The 19,185-nt window shown below is 51.0% G+C and overlaps 2 protein-coding genes across 4 annotated transcripts; one reads left to right on the top strand and one right to left on the bottom strand.

Annotated features, from left to right (window-relative positions):
* Positions 1-501: 501 nt before the first annotated feature.
* DUSP15 (dual specificity phosphatase 15) lies at positions 502-7,903 on the bottom strand. Of its 3 annotated transcripts, XM_079321345.1 has the most exons (9): positions 7,845-7,903; positions 7,528-7,705; positions 6,909-7,319; positions 5,376-5,409; positions 3,407-3,489; positions 2,912-2,961; positions 2,214-2,288; positions 1,601-1,772; positions 502-1,429 (listed from the first exon to the last, which is right to left on the bottom strand). In XM_079321345.1, exons 3-9 carry the CDS (start codon positions 6,927-6,929, stop codon positions 1,217-1,219), a joined length of 648 nt encoding a protein of 215 aa, XP_079177471.1. In that variant the 5' UTR covers positions 6,930-7,319; positions 7,528-7,705; positions 7,845-7,903; the 3' UTR covers positions 502-1,216. The 3 variants fall into 3 exon arrangements, with proteins under 3 accessions (XP_079177471.1, XP_079177470.1, XP_079177472.1); XM_079321344.1 differs by lacking the exon at positions 7,845-7,903 and having other exon boundaries at positions 7,528-7,726; XM_079321346.1 differs by lacking the exons at positions 7,528-7,705; positions 7,845-7,903 and having other exon boundaries at positions 6,909-7,403.
* Positions 7,904-8,380: 477 nt separating this feature from the next.
* Positions 8,381-19,114, top strand: TTLL9 (tubulin tyrosine ligase like 9). Its single transcript, XM_079321787.1, is given in 5 exon segments — positions 8,381-9,104; positions 9,462-9,479; positions 11,053-11,068; positions 16,356-16,502; positions 16,505-19,114. Coding segments are annotated over 5 exon segments (327 nt in total). The 5' UTR covers positions 8,381-9,032; the 3' UTR covers positions 16,579-19,114.
* The last annotated feature ends 71 nt before the right edge of the window (positions 19,115-19,185 follow it).

Genomic DNA, 19,185 nt, shown 5'->3' with positions numbered 1-19,185 from the left:
CCCAGGCCAGAGGGGTAGGGATGAGGGGTATCCCAGAAACATGCTCTGAGTCCCAACAGGGACAATGCTGATGACCCTCAGAATTTTTCCCACTTGGGACTCTGCTCCAGGAAAGGGTGTAAACAGGACAGGTCTGGGGCTTGTGATATTCAGCTGGTGCCAGGCTTCCAGTACTCCCAGCAGCTGGAGCCAGCAGACTCCTGGATCTGGTGCTCCTGGATCCAGTGAGTAGAGAGTCTACAGTGAAACAGGCTCCAGGTAAGCTCCCACCTGCTGCTCCCAGCTTCTCCTGGAGCGGAGCTTGTCCCCAGAGAGCCCTGCCCTGGCATTCACATTTCTGGCCTCCGCTGTCAACTTCCCACAAGGCAGCAGGGTGAGCCCTGTCCAAGCATGCATGTCCTCAGCTCACTCCAGAGAGTGGCCAGCAGCAGCTCCAGACTGGTCCCATGCTGGAACCTTCCCCCTTGGAAACCCCATTTCAACCCGGCCATCACAGGAGAGTCAGACCACAGAGAAGGGTATTTATTACTGGGGGACATAGAAAGTCTTTAAGCAAAATGGCTTAAGGCTCTGCTCTAGTGAGGTCTGGCCAGGTTAAATGCTTGGTTCCCACCTGTTACAGATTGTGCCCTGGGATAGGTGGGAATGGGGTGCAATGGATTCCTAAAGCTACAGTGCTTGCTCAGGGCTTGTGCTTGGCCAGTCTGGAGCTGGACCCTTGCCTGGGAGCCTGTGTGGCAGCATTACCTGCTGGCACACTGGTGTGTCCCTGCTCCGCAGCCGCCTGGATGCTGGGAGCTTGTGCTGCTGCTGGGAAAACCACTCTGAGGGGAGCACCAGCTCTCCCATGCACCCTGAGGCTGTGCAGTGGGTACCCAAGTGCTAAAGCTGCTGCTGGTAACACCTGGGTACTGGCCTGTGGCAGAAGAGACCCCCCTCTGTGTTCTGCCCCAAGCAGGAGCTTGCAGTGACCCAGGGGCAGAGACCTGTGTCCCCAGCACACCAGATGTGAAGAAGATGAGCCCAGCATGTGCTGCAAAGCCCAACAGTGTCCATGAAACCTGCCCAGACACAGTGGCGCGTTCCCACCCCAGAAGAGAAGAAGGAGGTGGGCTTTGTGCAGGTCCCTGCCCAGTGCTCCCTGTCCCACTGTATTGCATCTCCTTCCTCTCTCCCAGGCTGTTGGGTGATGCTCACTGCTCTCCCTTGGCTTGTGTCACTTCAGACAAGCCGGGATGCAGGAGAACGTCCTCTTCACCCGCAGCAGGAAGGGACTTGTGCTCCTCATGTCTCTGGCTCTTGGCACCAGTCCTTGCACAGCTCCCTCTGTCCTGGACGTTCCTTCTCTCCCTACTGGCAGCAAGGCCTTTATTTCTTCCTCATCATTGAAAGGGGACGTCCCGTACCTCTGCTTCAGGTGCTTGCGGACCTGGGGAAGGAGCAAGAAGTAAAATAAAGTGCAGGTTTACTAGGGCAGGTCCAAGCCTGCCAGCAAGGGGAGCAGGGAAGAAACCAAGTTCCCTCAAGACTCATCCTTGCTCTGAGGCCCATGGCAGGCTCAGCCATGGAGCAGGGCACACCTGGCAGAGGCTTGTCCCACCTTGCGGGCTGCGCTGCCGCTGAACTCAGACAGCTGCTGCCTGAAGCCGGGGTTGGGGTTGGCGACGGGCCGGATGGTTCGGATGGCATCCAGCACCTCCTGGCAGCTCAGCTCCGTGACAACCATGACATAGGCAACGACCACGGTGGTACTGCGGGAGATGCCAGCGAGGCTGGCAAGGGAAAGTGCAGAAGGGCTGGCATTAGTGGCACACCCTGACCCCTGACTGTCTCTTCCTCCACCCCTGTGCCTCAGATATTTCTTTTCCAAGGACTTGCTCTCCCACAGGCCTGAGACCTTCCAAGGTCCTGGCCATCAGTGCCTATAAATACCCACTCCTCTACAGGGAATGGGAGCAGCAGCCACTGCCTGGCTGCCTGCCCCAAACCCCGCTCATCCCGCGCACTCAGCTGCAGCAAAAAGCTGCCCTGGCTCCAGGACTGCCTGGATCCCACTGCGTTTGAGTCACAAGCCACAGCCAAGGGTGGATCCTGGGTGGGTCCCTTGGCACAGAGCCCTCTGGCACAGGCTGGCTTTGATCAGGGGTTGCAGTTCAAGTGAGGGGCTGGGGGCTGTATCTGCTGAGCAGTGGGCACAGGGGAAGAAGCATTACCAGTGGACGAGGCAGTTCCCTCCATGCAGGCGACACTGATGGATAAAACTGATGCATTCCTTGAAGTGCCTCTTGCTAGCAGGAAAAATAAACCAGACAGAATAAGAACTTCAGGGGTGGAACAGCATTTTTAGCTGCAGGCAGAACAGCCCTGCATGTTTAAGTTGTTTTAGAGGATCTGCCAGCCACTGCTGAGAGCTGAGCAGCTCGGTGCTGTTTATTCCCAAGGAAAGGTGGATTTGCCAGCTCATTCTGTGCTGGGGACACAGAAGGGGACACTGTGCTGAGGATGCACGGGGCTGCCCTGTGACTTGTGTGACTCATGCTGGGGCAGTGGGACGCTGGCTGCTCACTTGAATCTCCAGCCACGCCTGTGCCCTTGGCTGGCTTCACACCCTTTATGTGCTCTCCCCTCTCCAGACACTTCCTGGGGGGTTGCTTGCTGCTCCTCTCCACAGGTGCTGCTGAGTGGCTGCCTCTCACCTCACCCCAGGGCTTGTACCCTCACATCAGTCACTGAACTGGGATGCTGCTGGGGTCCAGGAGTGGTCCCCTGCACTGTGGCATCACATCTCCAGCCTGTGGGTTGTTGTGCTTGAGGAGTTGGAGACAGCACATGGATGGCTTGAGAAGCTGAGCCCTCACCTCTGGTCACCCTCCTGCCCCCTGCACGTCCCCAGCCTCCCCAGGGTACTCACATGTTGGCTTCAGGGGTATCAGGCAGGGGGATGCGGAGGTAAGTAATGTCCTAGAAGACAATAGGAAGAAGAGAAGCTCAGGCACTACAGCCAGGGTGCCATACATGATCAGAGTGGGGCTGGCAGTGCCTTTGCTCTTTTGCCCACAGCTGCCTAGAGGGTTTTGCTTTCCCCACACAGCATCCCCCCTGCATGAGGATGGGGCCACACTGTCCCTGGGGTGAAGGGCAGGGCAAGGGGACACCAGTAACTCATGGGAGGGGATATGAAACAAGAAGAGTCTGGAGAGCTGGAAATTGTTTCCCGTCAGTGTTCAAGGCCGGGTTATAGACACAAGACAGCCAGTTTCCCATGCTGGGGGGAGCCATCCAGCTCCTCTGGGATCAGTGATCAGGGAGAGGTGTACGTGCCATGGGATGCTCAGAGGGGGAAGGAAGATGAAGCATGTAAGGAGCTGCAGGAATTTACAGGGTGACATCTGGTGGAGGACCCTACCTTCAGCAAGGGCTGGGGGGATTCATGGATTGAAACAATGTGGGTGATCTTGTTCCGGCTTAGCTGCTCCAGGTCTTTGGCATCTGAAAGATAAAACCAGACATCAACACGTATTCATTTCCTACCCTTCTCTTCCCGCAGTGCTCCCACCCTGCTTCTACAGCCAGCCAGTGCACAGAGCCTTGCTCCAGCAGATAACTGCATCCCAACCCCACATGCAGCAGTGCTGACATGGGCAAACATAGAAACCTGGAATGCCAATCCCATGATCCCAAACAGAGACCTCTCCCTGATCCCTTCTCCTTGCTGCTCATGCTGGTTGAACCATTTGCACCTGCACAGAAACACTCGGGGTCAGCAGGTAGTATCCCTCCCACCCATACTTGTCCCCACTTTGGGGGGAGATCTGTACCCTGCCCACACCTCATTGAACAGACACACATGTAGCACTGGGACTTGCTGCAGGAGAGATGTGCTTTATCTTGTGAACTATGGAAGCAGAGCTGCAGCAATTTACATCAACTCTGATTTTCTGTAGAAAACACCTGAGCAGGGACTTGCTGCTCTCTGGTCTCTTCTCTCTGCAGATGTGTGGAAAGAAATGGGGTGTCCTTGGCTGTTTGGGGTAATGCCCTGCCTCTCACCAATGCTTCAGCATTCTGGATGTGAACAGCAGTTGTTGCACAGGGAGGGGAGCGTGCCTGTCTTGCTGAGCAGCTTCCGAGTGTCTCCCTTTCATGCCACAACCAGCAGATGCAGCAAGCGTGGCCAGAGAGAAGGGGAAACATTTCCCCATCTCATTCTTTTGGGTTTCTAAACTTTCACATGGTGTAAAACCTTGGCTCAGGAATCCAGCCCGGATGTGCTAATGTGATGTGAATTTTAATAGGAGCGAGTCTTAAGAGAGATGCTCTGCAGGGAAGCTGTGATCTGTGTGGGGAGGGAGATGGGGACCCTTGTGAGGACTCGGACACCTGCCACCTTCCCATCCGCCTCAGCAGGCAGTGACAGCAAATGGTGACACTGCAATCAAGGCTTACTGGGGCTGGAAAAGCTTCCAGTTGGAGGAAACATCTCTGTGAGCTTAATGTTGCAGGCCTAGAATCTTGTCACTCTGGATTTCCTGGCAGTGATGAGGAGTGTTTGGATGGCATCAGGCCTAGGCCCCACAGCACAGGCTGCTCACAGGAATCCCCCTGATAACCCTGGCAGCTGAGTGCCCTTGTTCCTCTGCTCCCAGCAAGCCACAGCCCACCCAGCCCAACCCAAAGTGCCCCATGGGCCACAGGCAGAACAGGGCTGCCACTCCAGAGACATTTCCTTAGCAATTCATACCAGTGGTTTTAAACTTCCACAGTGCTTACAGCAGGAATCAGGGTGGGAAAAGAGCCATCAGGGAGGCAAGAATACTCATAAATGCTGGTTTCATCATGGTAGATGCCAACACTTCGTCATTAACTGTCCACTGACTACAAAAACTCCTTAAAATAGTGACTTGGTATGAGAAGGTGTGACTCTGCCTCTGGGAAATTCCTTCCTCAGGGTGAGCAGCCCCTTCTGGCCTCTTCTACAGCTGCAAAACTGGAGAGCATTACCCTGAAGTTCCCCAGTCCTGCTCCCTTGCACCCATGTGGCATCAACAGCTCCTCTGCTCCTGGCATGGCATCCATATTTCCTCCTTGACTCCTTTCCCCATGTATCCCAAGACCTCAGGACAGCTGTTAAATAAGGCAACCATGCAAAGCCAGGGGTCTCTGCCTTGACTTTCCCACAGTGTCTTCACTCCCACTACTGCCAACACAAATTGGGTGACAGAACAGAGCAGGCCATGGGTGCAGGCAGGGCAGTGGGTGCAGGCAGGATGTCAGGCAGCACTTGTAGGCAGGGAGACACAGTTCAAGCAAGCCCCACTCTCCAGCTGGAGAACATCTCTTCAGAGAACATTTCTGAAGCAGTTGGCTTCACTTACCAACGAAGTTCCCAAGGTAGAGGCCGGGAAGGATCTGTGGGACACAAGGGGAAGTGTGAGCAGTGACCTTGTGCTGTAGTACCCACTGTGCTGGGACCCGTGTTGGGAAGGAGTGACCTTGGTTGGAGGGGCCAAAGTTCTGGCATTGACATGACCATTGCCGACCCTGGGGTGGGAACAGTGCCAAGGCAGCTGGACCTGTGTGTTCCTAGAGCTGCCACTGCCCTGACACCTGCAGCCACCTGGCACTTTCATGGGCACTGGGAGCCAGACACAGCTTTTTTATTGCTCCTCTTGTTTATCATCAATCAGTCCTCACTGGGGCTTATTACCTGAGCTCAGCAAGTTGCATACACCTTTGTACAGCCTTGGACTATACCCGTGACCTGTGGAGCCCTGCTGCTCGAGGGATGGGAAAGCAACAGGAACAGAGAAGCTTGTAGGGGATGTAGCTGTCCCCCTCCCACCCCTGAGCTCTGCTCCCCTCACTCTGCACTGCAGGAAGCCCATTTCTCACAACTCAGGCACAGATTGCTCTGGACACCATGCCTTCAGCTCATTTCCCCTGGGAAATTCCACTTCTCATGATGAAAAGATAATTACTTGACAAGGCCTCTGTTAACAGCACTGCAGATGCAGAAGCAGGACACCTTGCAAACCTTGTCATCCAGAGCTATTTTATATTCTCTCTCACTAACAGCCTGGGCAGTGAGTTCAATCCTGTATCCAGCCGGTTCTCTGCCAGTATCTCCCTGCAGCAATATTTGGTGCCCAGGGTAGGTGGAGGTGATTTTCACCAGCACATCTGGACCCACATTTGTCTCACTGCTGACATTTGGAAACGTTTCTCTCAATTTAACAGCTTAAAGAAGGGTGTTTTCTTTTGTGATTCCTGCGATTTTAGATCAATTTCCTATCGACGGGGTGCCTTTAACTCACAGCTGCAGCACTGAGAGGAACGGGTGGGACAGCGCCAGTTAGCAAGGGCAGCTCCCAAGGGCAGGACACTGAACCATGAATAAACAGCATGTGCCTGTCCCCAGCACCCTGCTCCGCAGAGGAAAAAAAGGGACAGCACATAAATAAAATAGTGCCCACCCCCTCTGCCCCCTGATATCGAGCCCCGCGCACAGCACAGCCCTACTGAGCAGGGGGTGCAGGACCACCAGGCTCAGAGTCATTCAGGGCTCCCAGCGTGTGCCTGGTGCTGGTTCCTCGGGACTAAAGGTGTTGGGAAAAGTTCCCCCCTTCCTTGAAGGAACTCGCTGTGACCCCTGCCCTCTACCCCCCTGGGCAGCTGTCAGCTGTCCCAGCGCAGTGTCCCTGCCTGTTTCACCTCCGGTGTTGCTCTGCAACAAACAAACAAACAAACAAACAAAGCGCCGAGCCCTGTGCCGGACCCAGTGCCGGCAGGTGAAACGTCGCTTGGCACGGCAGAGGCAGCCGCCAGGTAAGGGTCTCCCACCTCCGGCACCGGACGAGCCGCCCGGGCATGGCCGAACTGCAGAGCAGCCGCCCCAGCGCTCCCGTTACCTGGCTCATGCCGTTCCCCATGGCCGACGGCGGGCGCCGGGGGTGGGGACGGGGCGCTGGTGTCCTTGTCCCCAATGCTGCCGTCCTCCCCGTCCCCGGGCGCAGCTGCCGTCCCCGCTCCCTGGTCGGGTTTCCGTCATGAAGAGCTTGGCTCCTCCGGGCTCGCTGCTCGTTCCCAGCGCGGCGAGGCCAGGCCGGTGGCTGTGCCGGGGCAGAGGGGACCGCGGCCGCCGTGCTCCGCGGCTCCTGCCGAGGCCCTTCCCCGGCTGCTCCGGCGCTGCCGCGCACCGGCTGCTGCCTGGCCGGGAGCAGACAAAGGAGGAGAAACTCGCCCCCTGCGCCGTGCCGTGGGAGCACGGGGCCGCGCTGGCTGCTGCCTGTCGCCGCTGCCCGCGGCCGCACAAGGCTGCACTGTTGGGAGAAGAACAAAACCTTTGTCCTGCTCCATCAAGGAAGGTCTGTGCGGCCGCGCAGGCGAAGCGCCCGGCAGCATGCCCACCCCTGCCCACGCCATGCCCACCCCTGCATGCACCATACCTATCCCAACGCTGCCCTGCCCGCACTGTGCCCACCCCTGCCTGCAGCACACCTCCCCCTGCCCTGCCCGCTCCGAGCCCACCTGCAGCCAGGTGCCGCAGGATCCCTGCCCGGCGGGCTGCAGGAGTGTCCTGGCGACTTCGCCGAGCCGCAGGACGGGCAGTGCCAGCGGGGAGCAGGGCTGAGGGGCTCCCCAGCACTGCCTATGGCCGCCAGCCCGCAGGGAGGGTCAGGCCGGGGGTCCCGGGGCAGGACGCGGGCTCGGGGCAGGGTCAGGCCGGGGGTCCCGGGGCCGGGGCAGGGCGGGGGTCCCGGGTCCTGGGGCAGGGCGGGGGGCTCGGGGCCGGGGCAGGGCGGGGGGCTCGGGGCAGGGTCAGGCCGGGGGTCCTGGGGCAGGGCGGAGGGCTCGGGGCGGGGCTGAGGGGCCGTGTGGGGAGGCGGCTGCCGAGAGCGCCCCCTGGCGGGCAGCCGCGCGGTTGCCATGGGGACGGGCGCGGGCTCCGGCGCCCTCAGAGGCGGGCGGGGGTCGGGGGTCGCGGCCCGGCTCAGAACGGGGCCCGGAGGGTTCCCGGTGGGCTCCCGGCTCTGTATCCCAACTCCTGCACATCTCCGGGGATGTTAAGCCCTAATACACTCCATGTGCAGGTGAGGGCAAGGATAGTCCCCCCCCTCCCCAAGCCTCCCAACATGTCTGAGGAGTATGGTTGTTATCTATGGGCAGGTTTAGATGCTACAGGTATAATAAATTAATTAGGTCGGAGAAGACTTCTGAGATCATGGAGTCCAACCTATGACTGAACACCAACCACCTTGTCAAGCAGACCAGGGCATTGGGTGCCAGTTCAGTGTTTCCTTAAACACGCCCAGGGAGAGTGATTCCACCATTCCCTGTGCAGGCCATTCCAGTGTGAGCACCTACAGCCCTGGGCAGCAGGATGTGATCCCACCTGGAGCCTTGGCCCTCACCAGGAGTGGCATTGGAGCAGCCTGGTCTAGTGGAAGGTGTCCGTGCCCATGGAAAGGGGGTGGTATGGGATGAGCTTTTATGTTCCCTCCCAACCCAAACCAGTCTGTGACTGTACAGAGGGAGGCCGGGGGTGGTTTGTAACAGTGGGTTGACCAGCGGTGGTTCGGGAGTGCTGTCACTGAGATGCTGCAGGGTCACTGGGCAGCTGCCTGCCCTGGAGAGGGGGATGCTAGTCACACAGGAAAGCTATGGCAGGAGTGCTGGAACATGGATTGTAAGACTTGCTTGGTTCTAGCTCTCAGTATTCATCCAGAGAGACAGAAAACTGAAATTGATCCTCTTCCTCTACAAAGAAAAAGCAATTCTCAGTGGTATCCACATTTATTTATTTTTGCTCTCAGAATATGTGGTGCAGTGATCCCCAGAAGCTTCTCAAGGGCAATTAAAGCAAGTCATTCTGTGGGAGCATTTGTTGTGCTGAATCTTGTATTTCTCTTTCTACCCAGCTGAGTCAGAACAGCTGTTTAGCAAAGGATCTGAAGAGGTTTCTGAAGCAGTTAGAAAGGGAAGCAGGAAAGCCTGAGGCAAGAAACAGTGCCTTTATTCTGAAGACCCTCAAAATGCCTTCAGAGTACTATTTGTTTATGGAAGAATTTTGCAAGAACCTTGGCATCACTTGGGTTATGAAACTGGTAAGTGTGTGCTCTCCCAAGAAAAGTGAGAGATGAATGGATGCCTTCGTTCTTCAGAGAGGGAGGAAAATATGCGGGAAACCCGCAGGAAGAATTGGGCAGAGCAAGGTTACATGGAGCAGCCATGCTCCTGGCCAGGTTCCTGATCAACATGTACCACCAAAACACTGCTTCTTGTGTAAGAGTTTATTTCAGCAGCCAAAAGTCAGCTCAGTTTATTTGTAGAGCCAAAGTTAAAACAGTGGTGAAGGTATAAAGTGCAGAGTTCTGTGTGGAAGAACAGACTGTGCTCCCAGGGGTTCTGGCTGTGGGGTTATAGCTGAGTTCATGCTCTGGAATCTTTCTGTTCAGCTGCAGGTGTGCAAGAAGTTGGAGGTATGTGCAGGACAGGTGGCTAATTGGGCTTCTGGTTAACGAGGATTAGGGCAGCCCCCAAAGATGAAACTGTGAAAACATCTGTTTGGATTTAGGGAAATCCCATTGTGTTAGATGTCAAGTCTAGTGTAAACTTACAGGAGACTCTTTATCACAGAAGCCTGGAATGGTTTGGGTTGGAGGGTATCTTAAAGTTCATCTCATTCTATTCTTCTGCTATGGGCAGAGACAACTTCCACTAGGCCTGGTTGCTCAAAGCCCAGTCCAATCTGGCCTTGAACACTTTCAGAGAGGGATATCCATTACCAGTCTGGAGCACGAGCTGAGGTGGATTTGGTTGGCGTGAACTTCTCTCTGCCCTGCAGGTAGAGAAGGGCAGCCTTATGCTCTGAGTCATATTTGTCCTCCCAAACCTGGAGCTGTGCTGAACACTACGGCTTCCACTTCAGCCAGTGATCTGGGGATTAAGGAAAAATTGTGTTACCTTTAGAAATTCTGACAATACCATGTGACACTGCCTGTGCCAGAAGATTCAAGCCATTTAACATCCCAAATGTTGTGCTGTGGTGCATAGTTAAAAAGACACCCCTGCGAGTGAGCAGTCCCTCTGTTTTGTGCAGCAGGTCTGGTGAGGAGGCTGGGACAGGAGGATTTGTCTTACCCTTGTGAGAAGTGACTGGGAGGTAATTATGCAAACTAACTCGTGAATTACAACCAGGAGGATAGCAGCTAGTGATTATCTAACTCTACAAATGGGAAGTGTTAATTGGCAACAAAACCCTTATATTAAGCTGATTTTATGCCCCACAACCTCAATTAACATGGTAAATAACCAGAACACAGTAAATAAGGATATAGGAAAAGCCTGTGATTACTGAAATTATACCAACAACTTAAATAGATTGTGGCTGACCTCAAAACTTGCAGGCAGGCAAAAATAAACTCCATTTTAGTCCTTCTGTTGGTCTGTGTTCTGGAGCAGCCCCATGTTGTGATGTCCTGGGTTGCCCACTCCCACACTCAGAGGCAGTAGAAGGTTGGGACGTGCCCAGTGCCACATCCTGGGCCTGGAGGAAGCTGGACCTGGCAGCAGTGTGGGAACTGTGTTTTTTGGGTGCCTTATCTGGGCCTCTCCTCACCCTCTTTTCTGCAATGTGCAGCCTAGCCTGTCTTCAGGATTTTTCTGCTCATTTGCCATAGCTCCCCAACACCTTTTTTGACTTTCCTGTTTAATTAAGTTCTTCTGTAACGTACACAAATTTAAAATGGGACTTAAAATTCCCAACAACATATGTTGCGTTACGTATATTTCTGGAAACGTGTGACAGAGTTTGTTTATTTGGTGCTATGGGAGTTCCCCATAGGCTGCCTGCTCTGCCTTTCCTCCAGGAATCCTCCAAACACAAACATGAGGGGGTTTTTGTTGAATCTCCCTGCCCCCATAACCTTAAATAAACATGCTTGCACACGAGCAGCTGATGAATCAGGTTATGCTGGTCTTCTGCACTGAAATTCTGGAAAACTGCAGGAAATGCTAACGTTAAAGCCACTGAGTCTGCTCTTCCATCTGTAGGTTGGCAAGTCACAAGGTGGGGGAATGTTCTTGAAAACTGAAATGTATAATTGATTGAAGAAGGTGAGAATGACTGTCTTTTCTTTGGGAATATCCAACAGGCATTTTGTTCCTTTGCTCTTTTTTCATCCTCTCCTTCTGCCAGTGCTTGGTGTGTTCTCCCATGCCATCCTCCTGCTGTATTCCTTCACCATTCTCCAGGGTAACAATAAAGGTTTTTACAATTAATTTTCTCAAATGTCTGGATGCTTTCTCTGACATCTGATTTTTAACACTCTGTGTGCATTTTTATATATAAACTCCCAATTTCAGGTACATCTAACACTGAACAGCAACTGGGTTATATTGTCATATGTATATATATTATACACATTTTTTATAATATATTTTTAGTCTACATTCTTTGGGTGGTCCTGCACAGGGCCAGGAGTTGTACTTAGATCTTTGTAGGTTGCTTTCAACTCAGGATTTTCTAAGATTCCAGCAGGGTAAGAAAAGGACTGTGCTTGGTATTAGATACATCAGATGAACCATGTCACTTTCAACTCCTGCAAACACCTACAGGACTCGGCTGGCCCGTCGCTGCTGCTGTCACCATGTCTCTCTCCAGTTCTTTTTCATTGGAAAACTGGTGTCACCAGATCACTGAAAATGTCAGTTTGACATATCAGCTCGGAACAAAGCTGAAATGTCACTCCTGGTTTTACTGTTAGTGGTTGAATTTTGGCAGCCTTTCTTCTTCCTTGGGTTCACAGAATGTAAGGACAGGGTGATTCACGAGAGAGAACTATTTGATTTTCAACGTGTCACACTTGCTGCTGTATTGAGTTTGATAGCTTTTATTTGATTAACACATCTTCCCAAAAGGTATGCCACCTCAATTTGATAGTTTAGGAGACAGAGAAATCCATCAGTTCTCTCTGTGAAAGTTCAGCAGAGTTCACACTCACTTTAAATGATCAAAAGCCTTTCCAGAGTGCGGGTGCAGCAGACTGCCTTGGGGGAGGGTGTGCCAAGATTTGGAGACATGGTGATGTGGAGATTTTGTTCTAACCCCCCTGCCATGGGCAGAGACATCTTCCACTAGAGCAGGTTGCTCCAAACCCCATCCAACCTGGCCTTGAGTATTTCCAGGAATGGGTATTACCACCCACCTTCGAGTGGTAACTGAGATTCTTGTTAATAGACCCCTTGGGGTGAATCAGAGTGAAACACTGAATGACCAATCCGCATGTATGAGGCAGGTTTGTTTTAAAACAATTTAAAAGAAGGGGAAGCATAGAGCTGTTTTGATTATTTTCTATGAAAATCTAAAAATAAAACAAAGTGAAAACGTAAGAGAAAGAAAGAATAATAAAAGATAGGGGAGAGGAAAAATATCACCACCCATGGATCCAGTGATATGATTTGATCATTGCAGTTTTACTGTCTGTGGTCTGCATGAGGGTCAGAGTCTTCATCCATTCGCAGCCCATACACACAAAGACTTCCACGGGTTATACATCGGGGGAAATGCCTCGTACCTCTCTTGGGGGGTTTTACACTGTCACATGCAGCTGTGCCTTATCGGGAGGGAGAAATTTGGCATGACAAAAAACTTCAGCCCACCTCTGCAGAAACTGCTTCTTATCGGCCTTTTCCCTTATCTGATACAATGACACATTGTCGAAGTGGGTTATCTGGGAAACGGGAAGGGCTCAACCAATTTATCTAATCAAACTTTGTTTTATCACAACGAGGCATTCACAGCTTCTCTGGGCAACTTGTGCCAGTGCCTCACCTTAACATTCAGCACTAGCCCAGGGCAGTTCTTTCCTTTCCCAATACCTACTGCTTACTTCTGATTTTTATTATTTTTGGTCAGATGGCATCATGCAGAGTTGGATTTCAGCTCGGGTGGCTGAAAATAGTTGGGAAACTATTCAGCTCAGGTGGGAAATAGTTAAGGACAGTCAGGGAAAATAATTAATTGTCGCTGGAGCACAGAGGACTGTCAGAGTGAGAATTGCGTATTTGCTTGTTCAGTATCTGTTTGTCTTGGATCTTTATCTCTATTTCAGGCCAGATGTTCCTCTCACAAACGTGGCAGCACAAAAAGCTGCACCTGACTGATCCCGGGCAGGGAGGGGGACGTGCTGCCTGCAGGCTATTCCTGGCTGCTTGCTGTGGGATCTCTGGGAGGTGCAGGTGAGCCAACCTCGCCCTGCCAGCTGCCTCGTGTGCTGCAGCCTTTTAACTGTGCTGCCTCTTCTCCTGGCACACAGCCAGGTGATTCCTTGGTGACAGCTTTAGGCATGAGGCTGGGCCAGTCTTCTGCTTCAGTGCCACTCTGTGCATCTATAAGGTGGATCTTTTTTACTTTAAACTCAATAATGTTCTGGTTAGTGCACTCCTGAGAGGTAGATGTAGCTTAGCCCTTTGCTTCTTTGACCTCAAAGGGACAGCAAGGTTGGCATTGCTGCACACAGCGAAGGAAGGAAGGAAGGAAGGAAGGAAGGAAGGAAGGAAGGAAGGAAGGAAGGAAGGAAGGAAGGAAGGAAGGAAGGAAGGAAAGGAAGGAAGGAATGGAAGGAAGGAAGGAAGGAAGGAGGAAGGAAGAGGAAGGAAGGAAAGGAAAGGAAAGGAAGGAAGGAAGGAAGGAACAGGAAAGGAGGAAGGAAGGAAGGAAGGGAGGAAATGGAAGGAAGGAAGAAGGAAGGAAAGGAAAGGAAGGAATGGAAGGAAATGGAAGGAAAGGAAGGAAGGAAGGAAGGAAAGGAAGGGAAGGAAGGAAAGGGAAGGAAGGAAGGAAGGAAAGGAAAGGAAAGGGAAGGAAGGAAGAAGGAAGGTAAGGGAAAGAAGGAAGGAAGGAAGGGAAGGAAGGACAGGAAGGAAGGAAGGAAGGAAGGAAGGAAAGGAATGAAGGAGGAAGCAAATGGAAGGAAGGGGAAGGAAGGAAGGAAGGAAGGAAGGAAGGTAAAAAAAGGAACAGGAGGAAGGAAGGAGGGAGGAAGGAAGGAAAGGAAGGAAGGAAAGGAGGAAAGGGAAGGGGAAGGAAGTGAAGGAAGGAAAGGAAGGAAGGAAGGAAGGAAGGAAGGAAAGGAAGGAAGGAAAGGAAGGAAGGAGGAAGGAAGGAAGGAAGGCAGGAAGGAAGGAAGGAAGGAAGGAAGAAGGAAGGAAGGAAGGAAGGAAGGAAGGAAGGAAGGAAGGAAGGAAGGAAGGAAGGAAGGAAGGAAGGAAGGAAGGAAGGAAGGAAGGAAGGAAGGAAGGAAGGAAGGAAGGAAGGATTGTCAGATTCTTCATGAATCTGAGAATGTGTTTGAGCATAATGGAGGATGGTGTTGAACATCCCATTTTGTGGGCTGCTTCCTTCTATAAATCTCTCTTGTCAGTAGGGAAAGGAGAGTTTTTGCAGTATATCTCTCCTGATAGCAGAGAGGATGTCTATTGCTGCTGGGGAACTTCTGATGGAGACCTGGGGACTCTTTTCTCCTGTAGATGTATAGCAGTTAAACCTGGAGAACTTAACTGCTGAGTGAGGCTGGTGTCCCCAACCTTCTGGTCTCTGGCCTTTTACTCAGAATTCTTGCTGGGCTGTGGAGATTATGACTGAAAACAAATCACATAGACTAAATGAGTGGAGTAACTGTTAGGAATGAGTTTGTGTGATTGTTTGGATGTCTCAGGGCTGCAGGTGGGTGATCGAGCAGCTTGGACTTGACTCCCAAGTGTGGGGCAGGGCCAGTGGAGGTCCTCAGTGTGGATATGGACCAGCACTTTCATCCAATGTTCAGAGGGGGATTAGCACTTTGAGCTCCTGGGCTGTGACATCCCAACCCATCAGGATGTGAAACCCTCAACATGTGATTAAATAGACAAGGGATTATAGTGTCAGGTCAGCTGCTACCTGGGACAGGGATGTCTTGTGATGCTTTCACACCTTGCAGGTGGGGGTTTGCAATGAGCTGGTGAGATGCTGCAAGTGAGATGTACAGCAGTGTGAACTGGTTAAGGAAGCTGTCACCTGGAAGGATATAGCTGCTTTTAATCAGAGTATCATGCTTCAGCTGGGTGCAACACCATCTAACTCTGTCATATCTGTAGCCCCGTGTTGTGAAACCCTGCCAGCTTGGCTATTTCTGGAAGATATTCCTCTCCAAGCACCAGCAAATCACAAGTATCAGAGCACTTGCCAGAGATGGAGGGTTATGATCATCTCTTCTGCTTTTGTGTCCCACAGCAGTGCACCACCAGTACCAATAAACCTCCTCCAGAGAAGTTTGGCTGCCAGCAACAAACATCACCAAGTCCCTGGTGCACTGATTGAGATGCAGGTCAGAAACGGAGGGTACTTAACAACAAAATGCCCCTTCAAAACAGAATTTGACTCAGTTAATTTTGTTTGTTTGTTTTTTAACACAGATTTTCTCCCTGGTTAAATGAAAAATATTTATCATAAAATTCAGCTGAAATTCTCAGAAATTTATCTGCTACGTTTGCAACCCAAGTATTGCAGCAGCAGGAACCTGAGAATGCAACAGATTTGTCATTACAAGAGTTGAGAGGAACAGAAACAGCAAATAGCACTACAAAAATGACAAGCAAAAATACAATTATTATTCTTTCAGCCTTAGTCATGTAAAGAGCAAGCAGAATCATAGTAAGGCAATTTCCCTTAGATGTGACTTATGTTGAAGGTGCTCTTCTATGAAATGCCTCTAATTTAACTCTTCCCTCCTACAAGACATGGTCACCAGTATTACTTGTTACAGCACTGTGTCCTGTCAGCTTCAGCCCAATATTTCACATGGTGCCACTGGAGACAGTTTTATTTCAAATGAACAAATAAATTCAGCTCAGTTCTGGTCTGGGATAGCTCTAATGTGCACAGTCTACTCTGTTCACAGCATCAAACAAAATTACCACTAAGGCAACCTGCAGGTAAAGGGCTGGAGTGACTTCAGTCAGGAAAGAAATGAATTGGAATGAAAGTCCTTGATGTCATGTCAGTGCTGTTGGGCACTCACAGAGATATCTGAACACTCTGCTGGAAACCTGTTCCCTGCAGACACCCACATCTGCAATTAAAAAGGGTTAATGCTCATTTTGTGAATCTTCTTCAGCATTTTCTGCTTCAGCATGACTATTTTTTCACTTTTCTTTCTGGAAGCCAAAGGGATTTTTTTTTTCTTTAGTATCATCAAGAACAGGAATAGAAACTTTGCAATAAGCTCAGAATGTTCTTTGGCTCAGCACATGGGAAAGAGATTTAGGGTTGGATTTCCTATTGCTTCACACTCACTCCTGCTTGCTAGCAGGGTAAGGATTTTGTGGGCAGGCATTTTTCTTAATGAGCCATTGGCAAAACTGCCTTTTTCTCCCTAATTTACTATTATATGTCCTCAGCTGGGTTCTGGAGGTAAACACTTCACCTTCCTGCACTGCCAGCTGCCAGGGAGACTGTGAACTCAAGTTCATCTTCTGAAAGACTCACTTTGCATTGTGAACAGGGAGAGCAGGGAGGTGAAGATGTTTATCACTTTCTGAGGGGTTTTACTACAGTGTTTGGGATGGATGGTCTGATTTCAAGATTTTCTTGGCAACTGATCATAATCCTCTAACCTTCATAGTGATTAAATGATGAATATCCAGAAGCAGAGCAAAGTAAAGAAGCTTGTTGCCCTTCAGAGTGGGAAAACAAGGCAGCATGGGGCTGCCAAGGGAATGGAGCCCGTGTTGGAGCCAGGACTTGCACAAGAGCTCTCTGTCAGAGGTCCTTGTGCACTGTGCCTCCCACTCGTGCTGCTGCTGGAGCACTCTGTTCCTAGCAGCTGGTCTTGCAGCATTTTGTCATTGACTACACAACTGTGCTAACCCCAGATATTAATAGCAGAGAGATGTCCTCTGCTTTCAGCTGTTCAGCTGTGCCCCTGGTTGTCTGGGAGCTGATTCCTGCATGCAGCTGGGGAATTGTCATTGCTCAGGTACTTCAGTCCATGAGTTTGATGCCACAGGCTGACAGGAAAGGAGCAGCACTGGAGGCTTTGACCTGGTCTGGAATGACAGGCCTGTCAGCAGAGGGGGAGATCTGGGTGTTCTGGTGAATGAGAACATCATGGCAAACACACATTTAGGTGCAGAATTCCTCCAGGGCTGGCAGGTGTCCTGCTTGGTCCTGAAGCTTTTGGCACAGGAGGGGAACACACATCTTCACTGGGGAACAAGAATGGGTGTGTGAGCTCTCATAGAATTAGGAGACCAAAGGGACCAATTGTTTTCCAAAAATTACTCTCTGCAGTTTCTGTGGTGACTTTGAGCACTTTCCTGAAGCTAGTTGTATATTTTACTGATGGGAAGCAGTACTTGGATTCTCCGTACTTGGTGAGGCTGACACACACTGTACCTTTTGTCATGCACACCTCAGGGTGTCTACCATCATCTCTGGCTGTGGATTCTAAATAACAACACATGAGTAGAGCCTCACCTGAAAGTGAAACATCACTTTGCCTTACAGGCAGGAAGGTGCTGTGTAACTTGCCTGCTAATGTTTTCATTGTGGCTGCTGTGTCCTAGGAAGAAACAAATGAAGCAGCTTTTCAGGAATTCCACTGCACAGCAGAAAGTGTGGTGCTGATCCCAAGCTTGGGGTGGGAGAAGCTCTCATGGATGAAATTCACTCTCCCCTCATGTTGGGCAGCAGCAGCTCCCACTTTTCTCTGGACACCACTGGCTCAGCACAAGGCACTGGCTTCCTTGCTTCTGTGAGTTTCCCAGTTTGGAAGCTGCAGTGGGCTGGAATGAGGTATTTTAGCTGACACAGGGATGTTTGGCTGCTCAGCTGGCCCTCTGCACTGCAGAGCTTAGTTCTGTTCTATGTAAGAAAACAAAGGGGCTAAACACACTCTTCACAGCAAAACAAAGCTTTTAGGGCAGGCAGGCACCTGATCCTCCTCCTGCTACTACTATGGAAACATGTCAGAGCAGAAAACCTGTTGCCATGAGACTGTAAAAATAACCATGCCATCACATTACAGAGACACGGACTGGCTGCACCACATGGGTTATGTAAGAGCAGCTCCAACACTGGGATGTGGCACTGTGAGCTGCCTCTTGCTCCCAGGAGACAGGCAAGCTTCTGAAAAAGCTGCAGGCAAGACAGCTCAGGCAGTAAATCTGTTATTTTTAGTCTGTGCATCTGAAATGTAAGCCTGAAGTGGACAGAGACACATTTAGGGTATGTAGTGCCAGCAGCAGGATTTTATAAGTTAGACCAAGCAATGGTAGTTGGGTTTTTCTGGTTTAAAGAAATCACACCTTGGTTTTAAGGGGTCAGATACAGGGTATTTTTTGGAACTCAGTGTCATTTGAAGTGTGTTTAGAACTGGCCAGGGCAGGAGAAGGCCTTGCTGAGTTGGAAGATGGTCAGGGAGCCAGGGAAATGGTGGTGCTGTGTTTGATGTTATCATGGCTGGGAAAAAGGAAAGAGAGCAAGGGACCTGACCCAGCTCTGCTGCTCATGCAAGATTTGGCAGAACAGGTGAGCAGCCTCAGGGTTGGAGAAAGAACAGCCACGTTTACAGTTCTGAAACTCTATCCAGAAATATCTCTACAGAAGTTCAAAAAATTAAGAGCTTGGCTGGACCCAGACACTTCCCTGTACACAGAAAAAATCTAACTCACTGTAGTCGTGTACTAATTATCACCAATTTTTAAAACATTTTATGCTCTTGAGTTAAGAACTTGGGGGAGCACATTCAGAGGGAGGAGTGGAGAAAACAGCAAATTTTACAACCTTTGCAGAAACTACTACTGGATCAATTGCCTTTTACCACAAGACAAACTCAGGGACTATTCCTGCTCAGCTCTCCTCAGGCTGCTTTTTAAAACATACCCAAGTTTTATCCATTCATCCAGTCCTGAAAGCCTCATTTCTGTAGTCTCTTGCCTTCCAACAGTGAAACATGTTTTCCCAGCAAGACTAAAGGGATGCTGCCTCCTCCTGATCCTCCCTACACATCCTCAGAGATTCCTGACGTGCCTCAGATGTACAGCTTTGCTTTGTTTGAATGCCATGGGCGTGCACAACTCCTCTTCTGTGCTTCAGGCATGTGGAGGATTCCCAATCCCTCCTACTCCTGTTCCCAGTGTGACAAA

This window comes from Erithacus rubecula (assembly GCF_903797595.1).
Source record: "Erithacus rubecula genome assembly, chromosome: 18".
NCBI classification, from domain to species: Eukaryota; Metazoa; Chordata; class Aves; order Passeriformes; family Muscicapidae; genus Erithacus; species Erithacus rubecula.
This window is presented reverse-complemented; position numbering and strand designations above follow the sequence as displayed.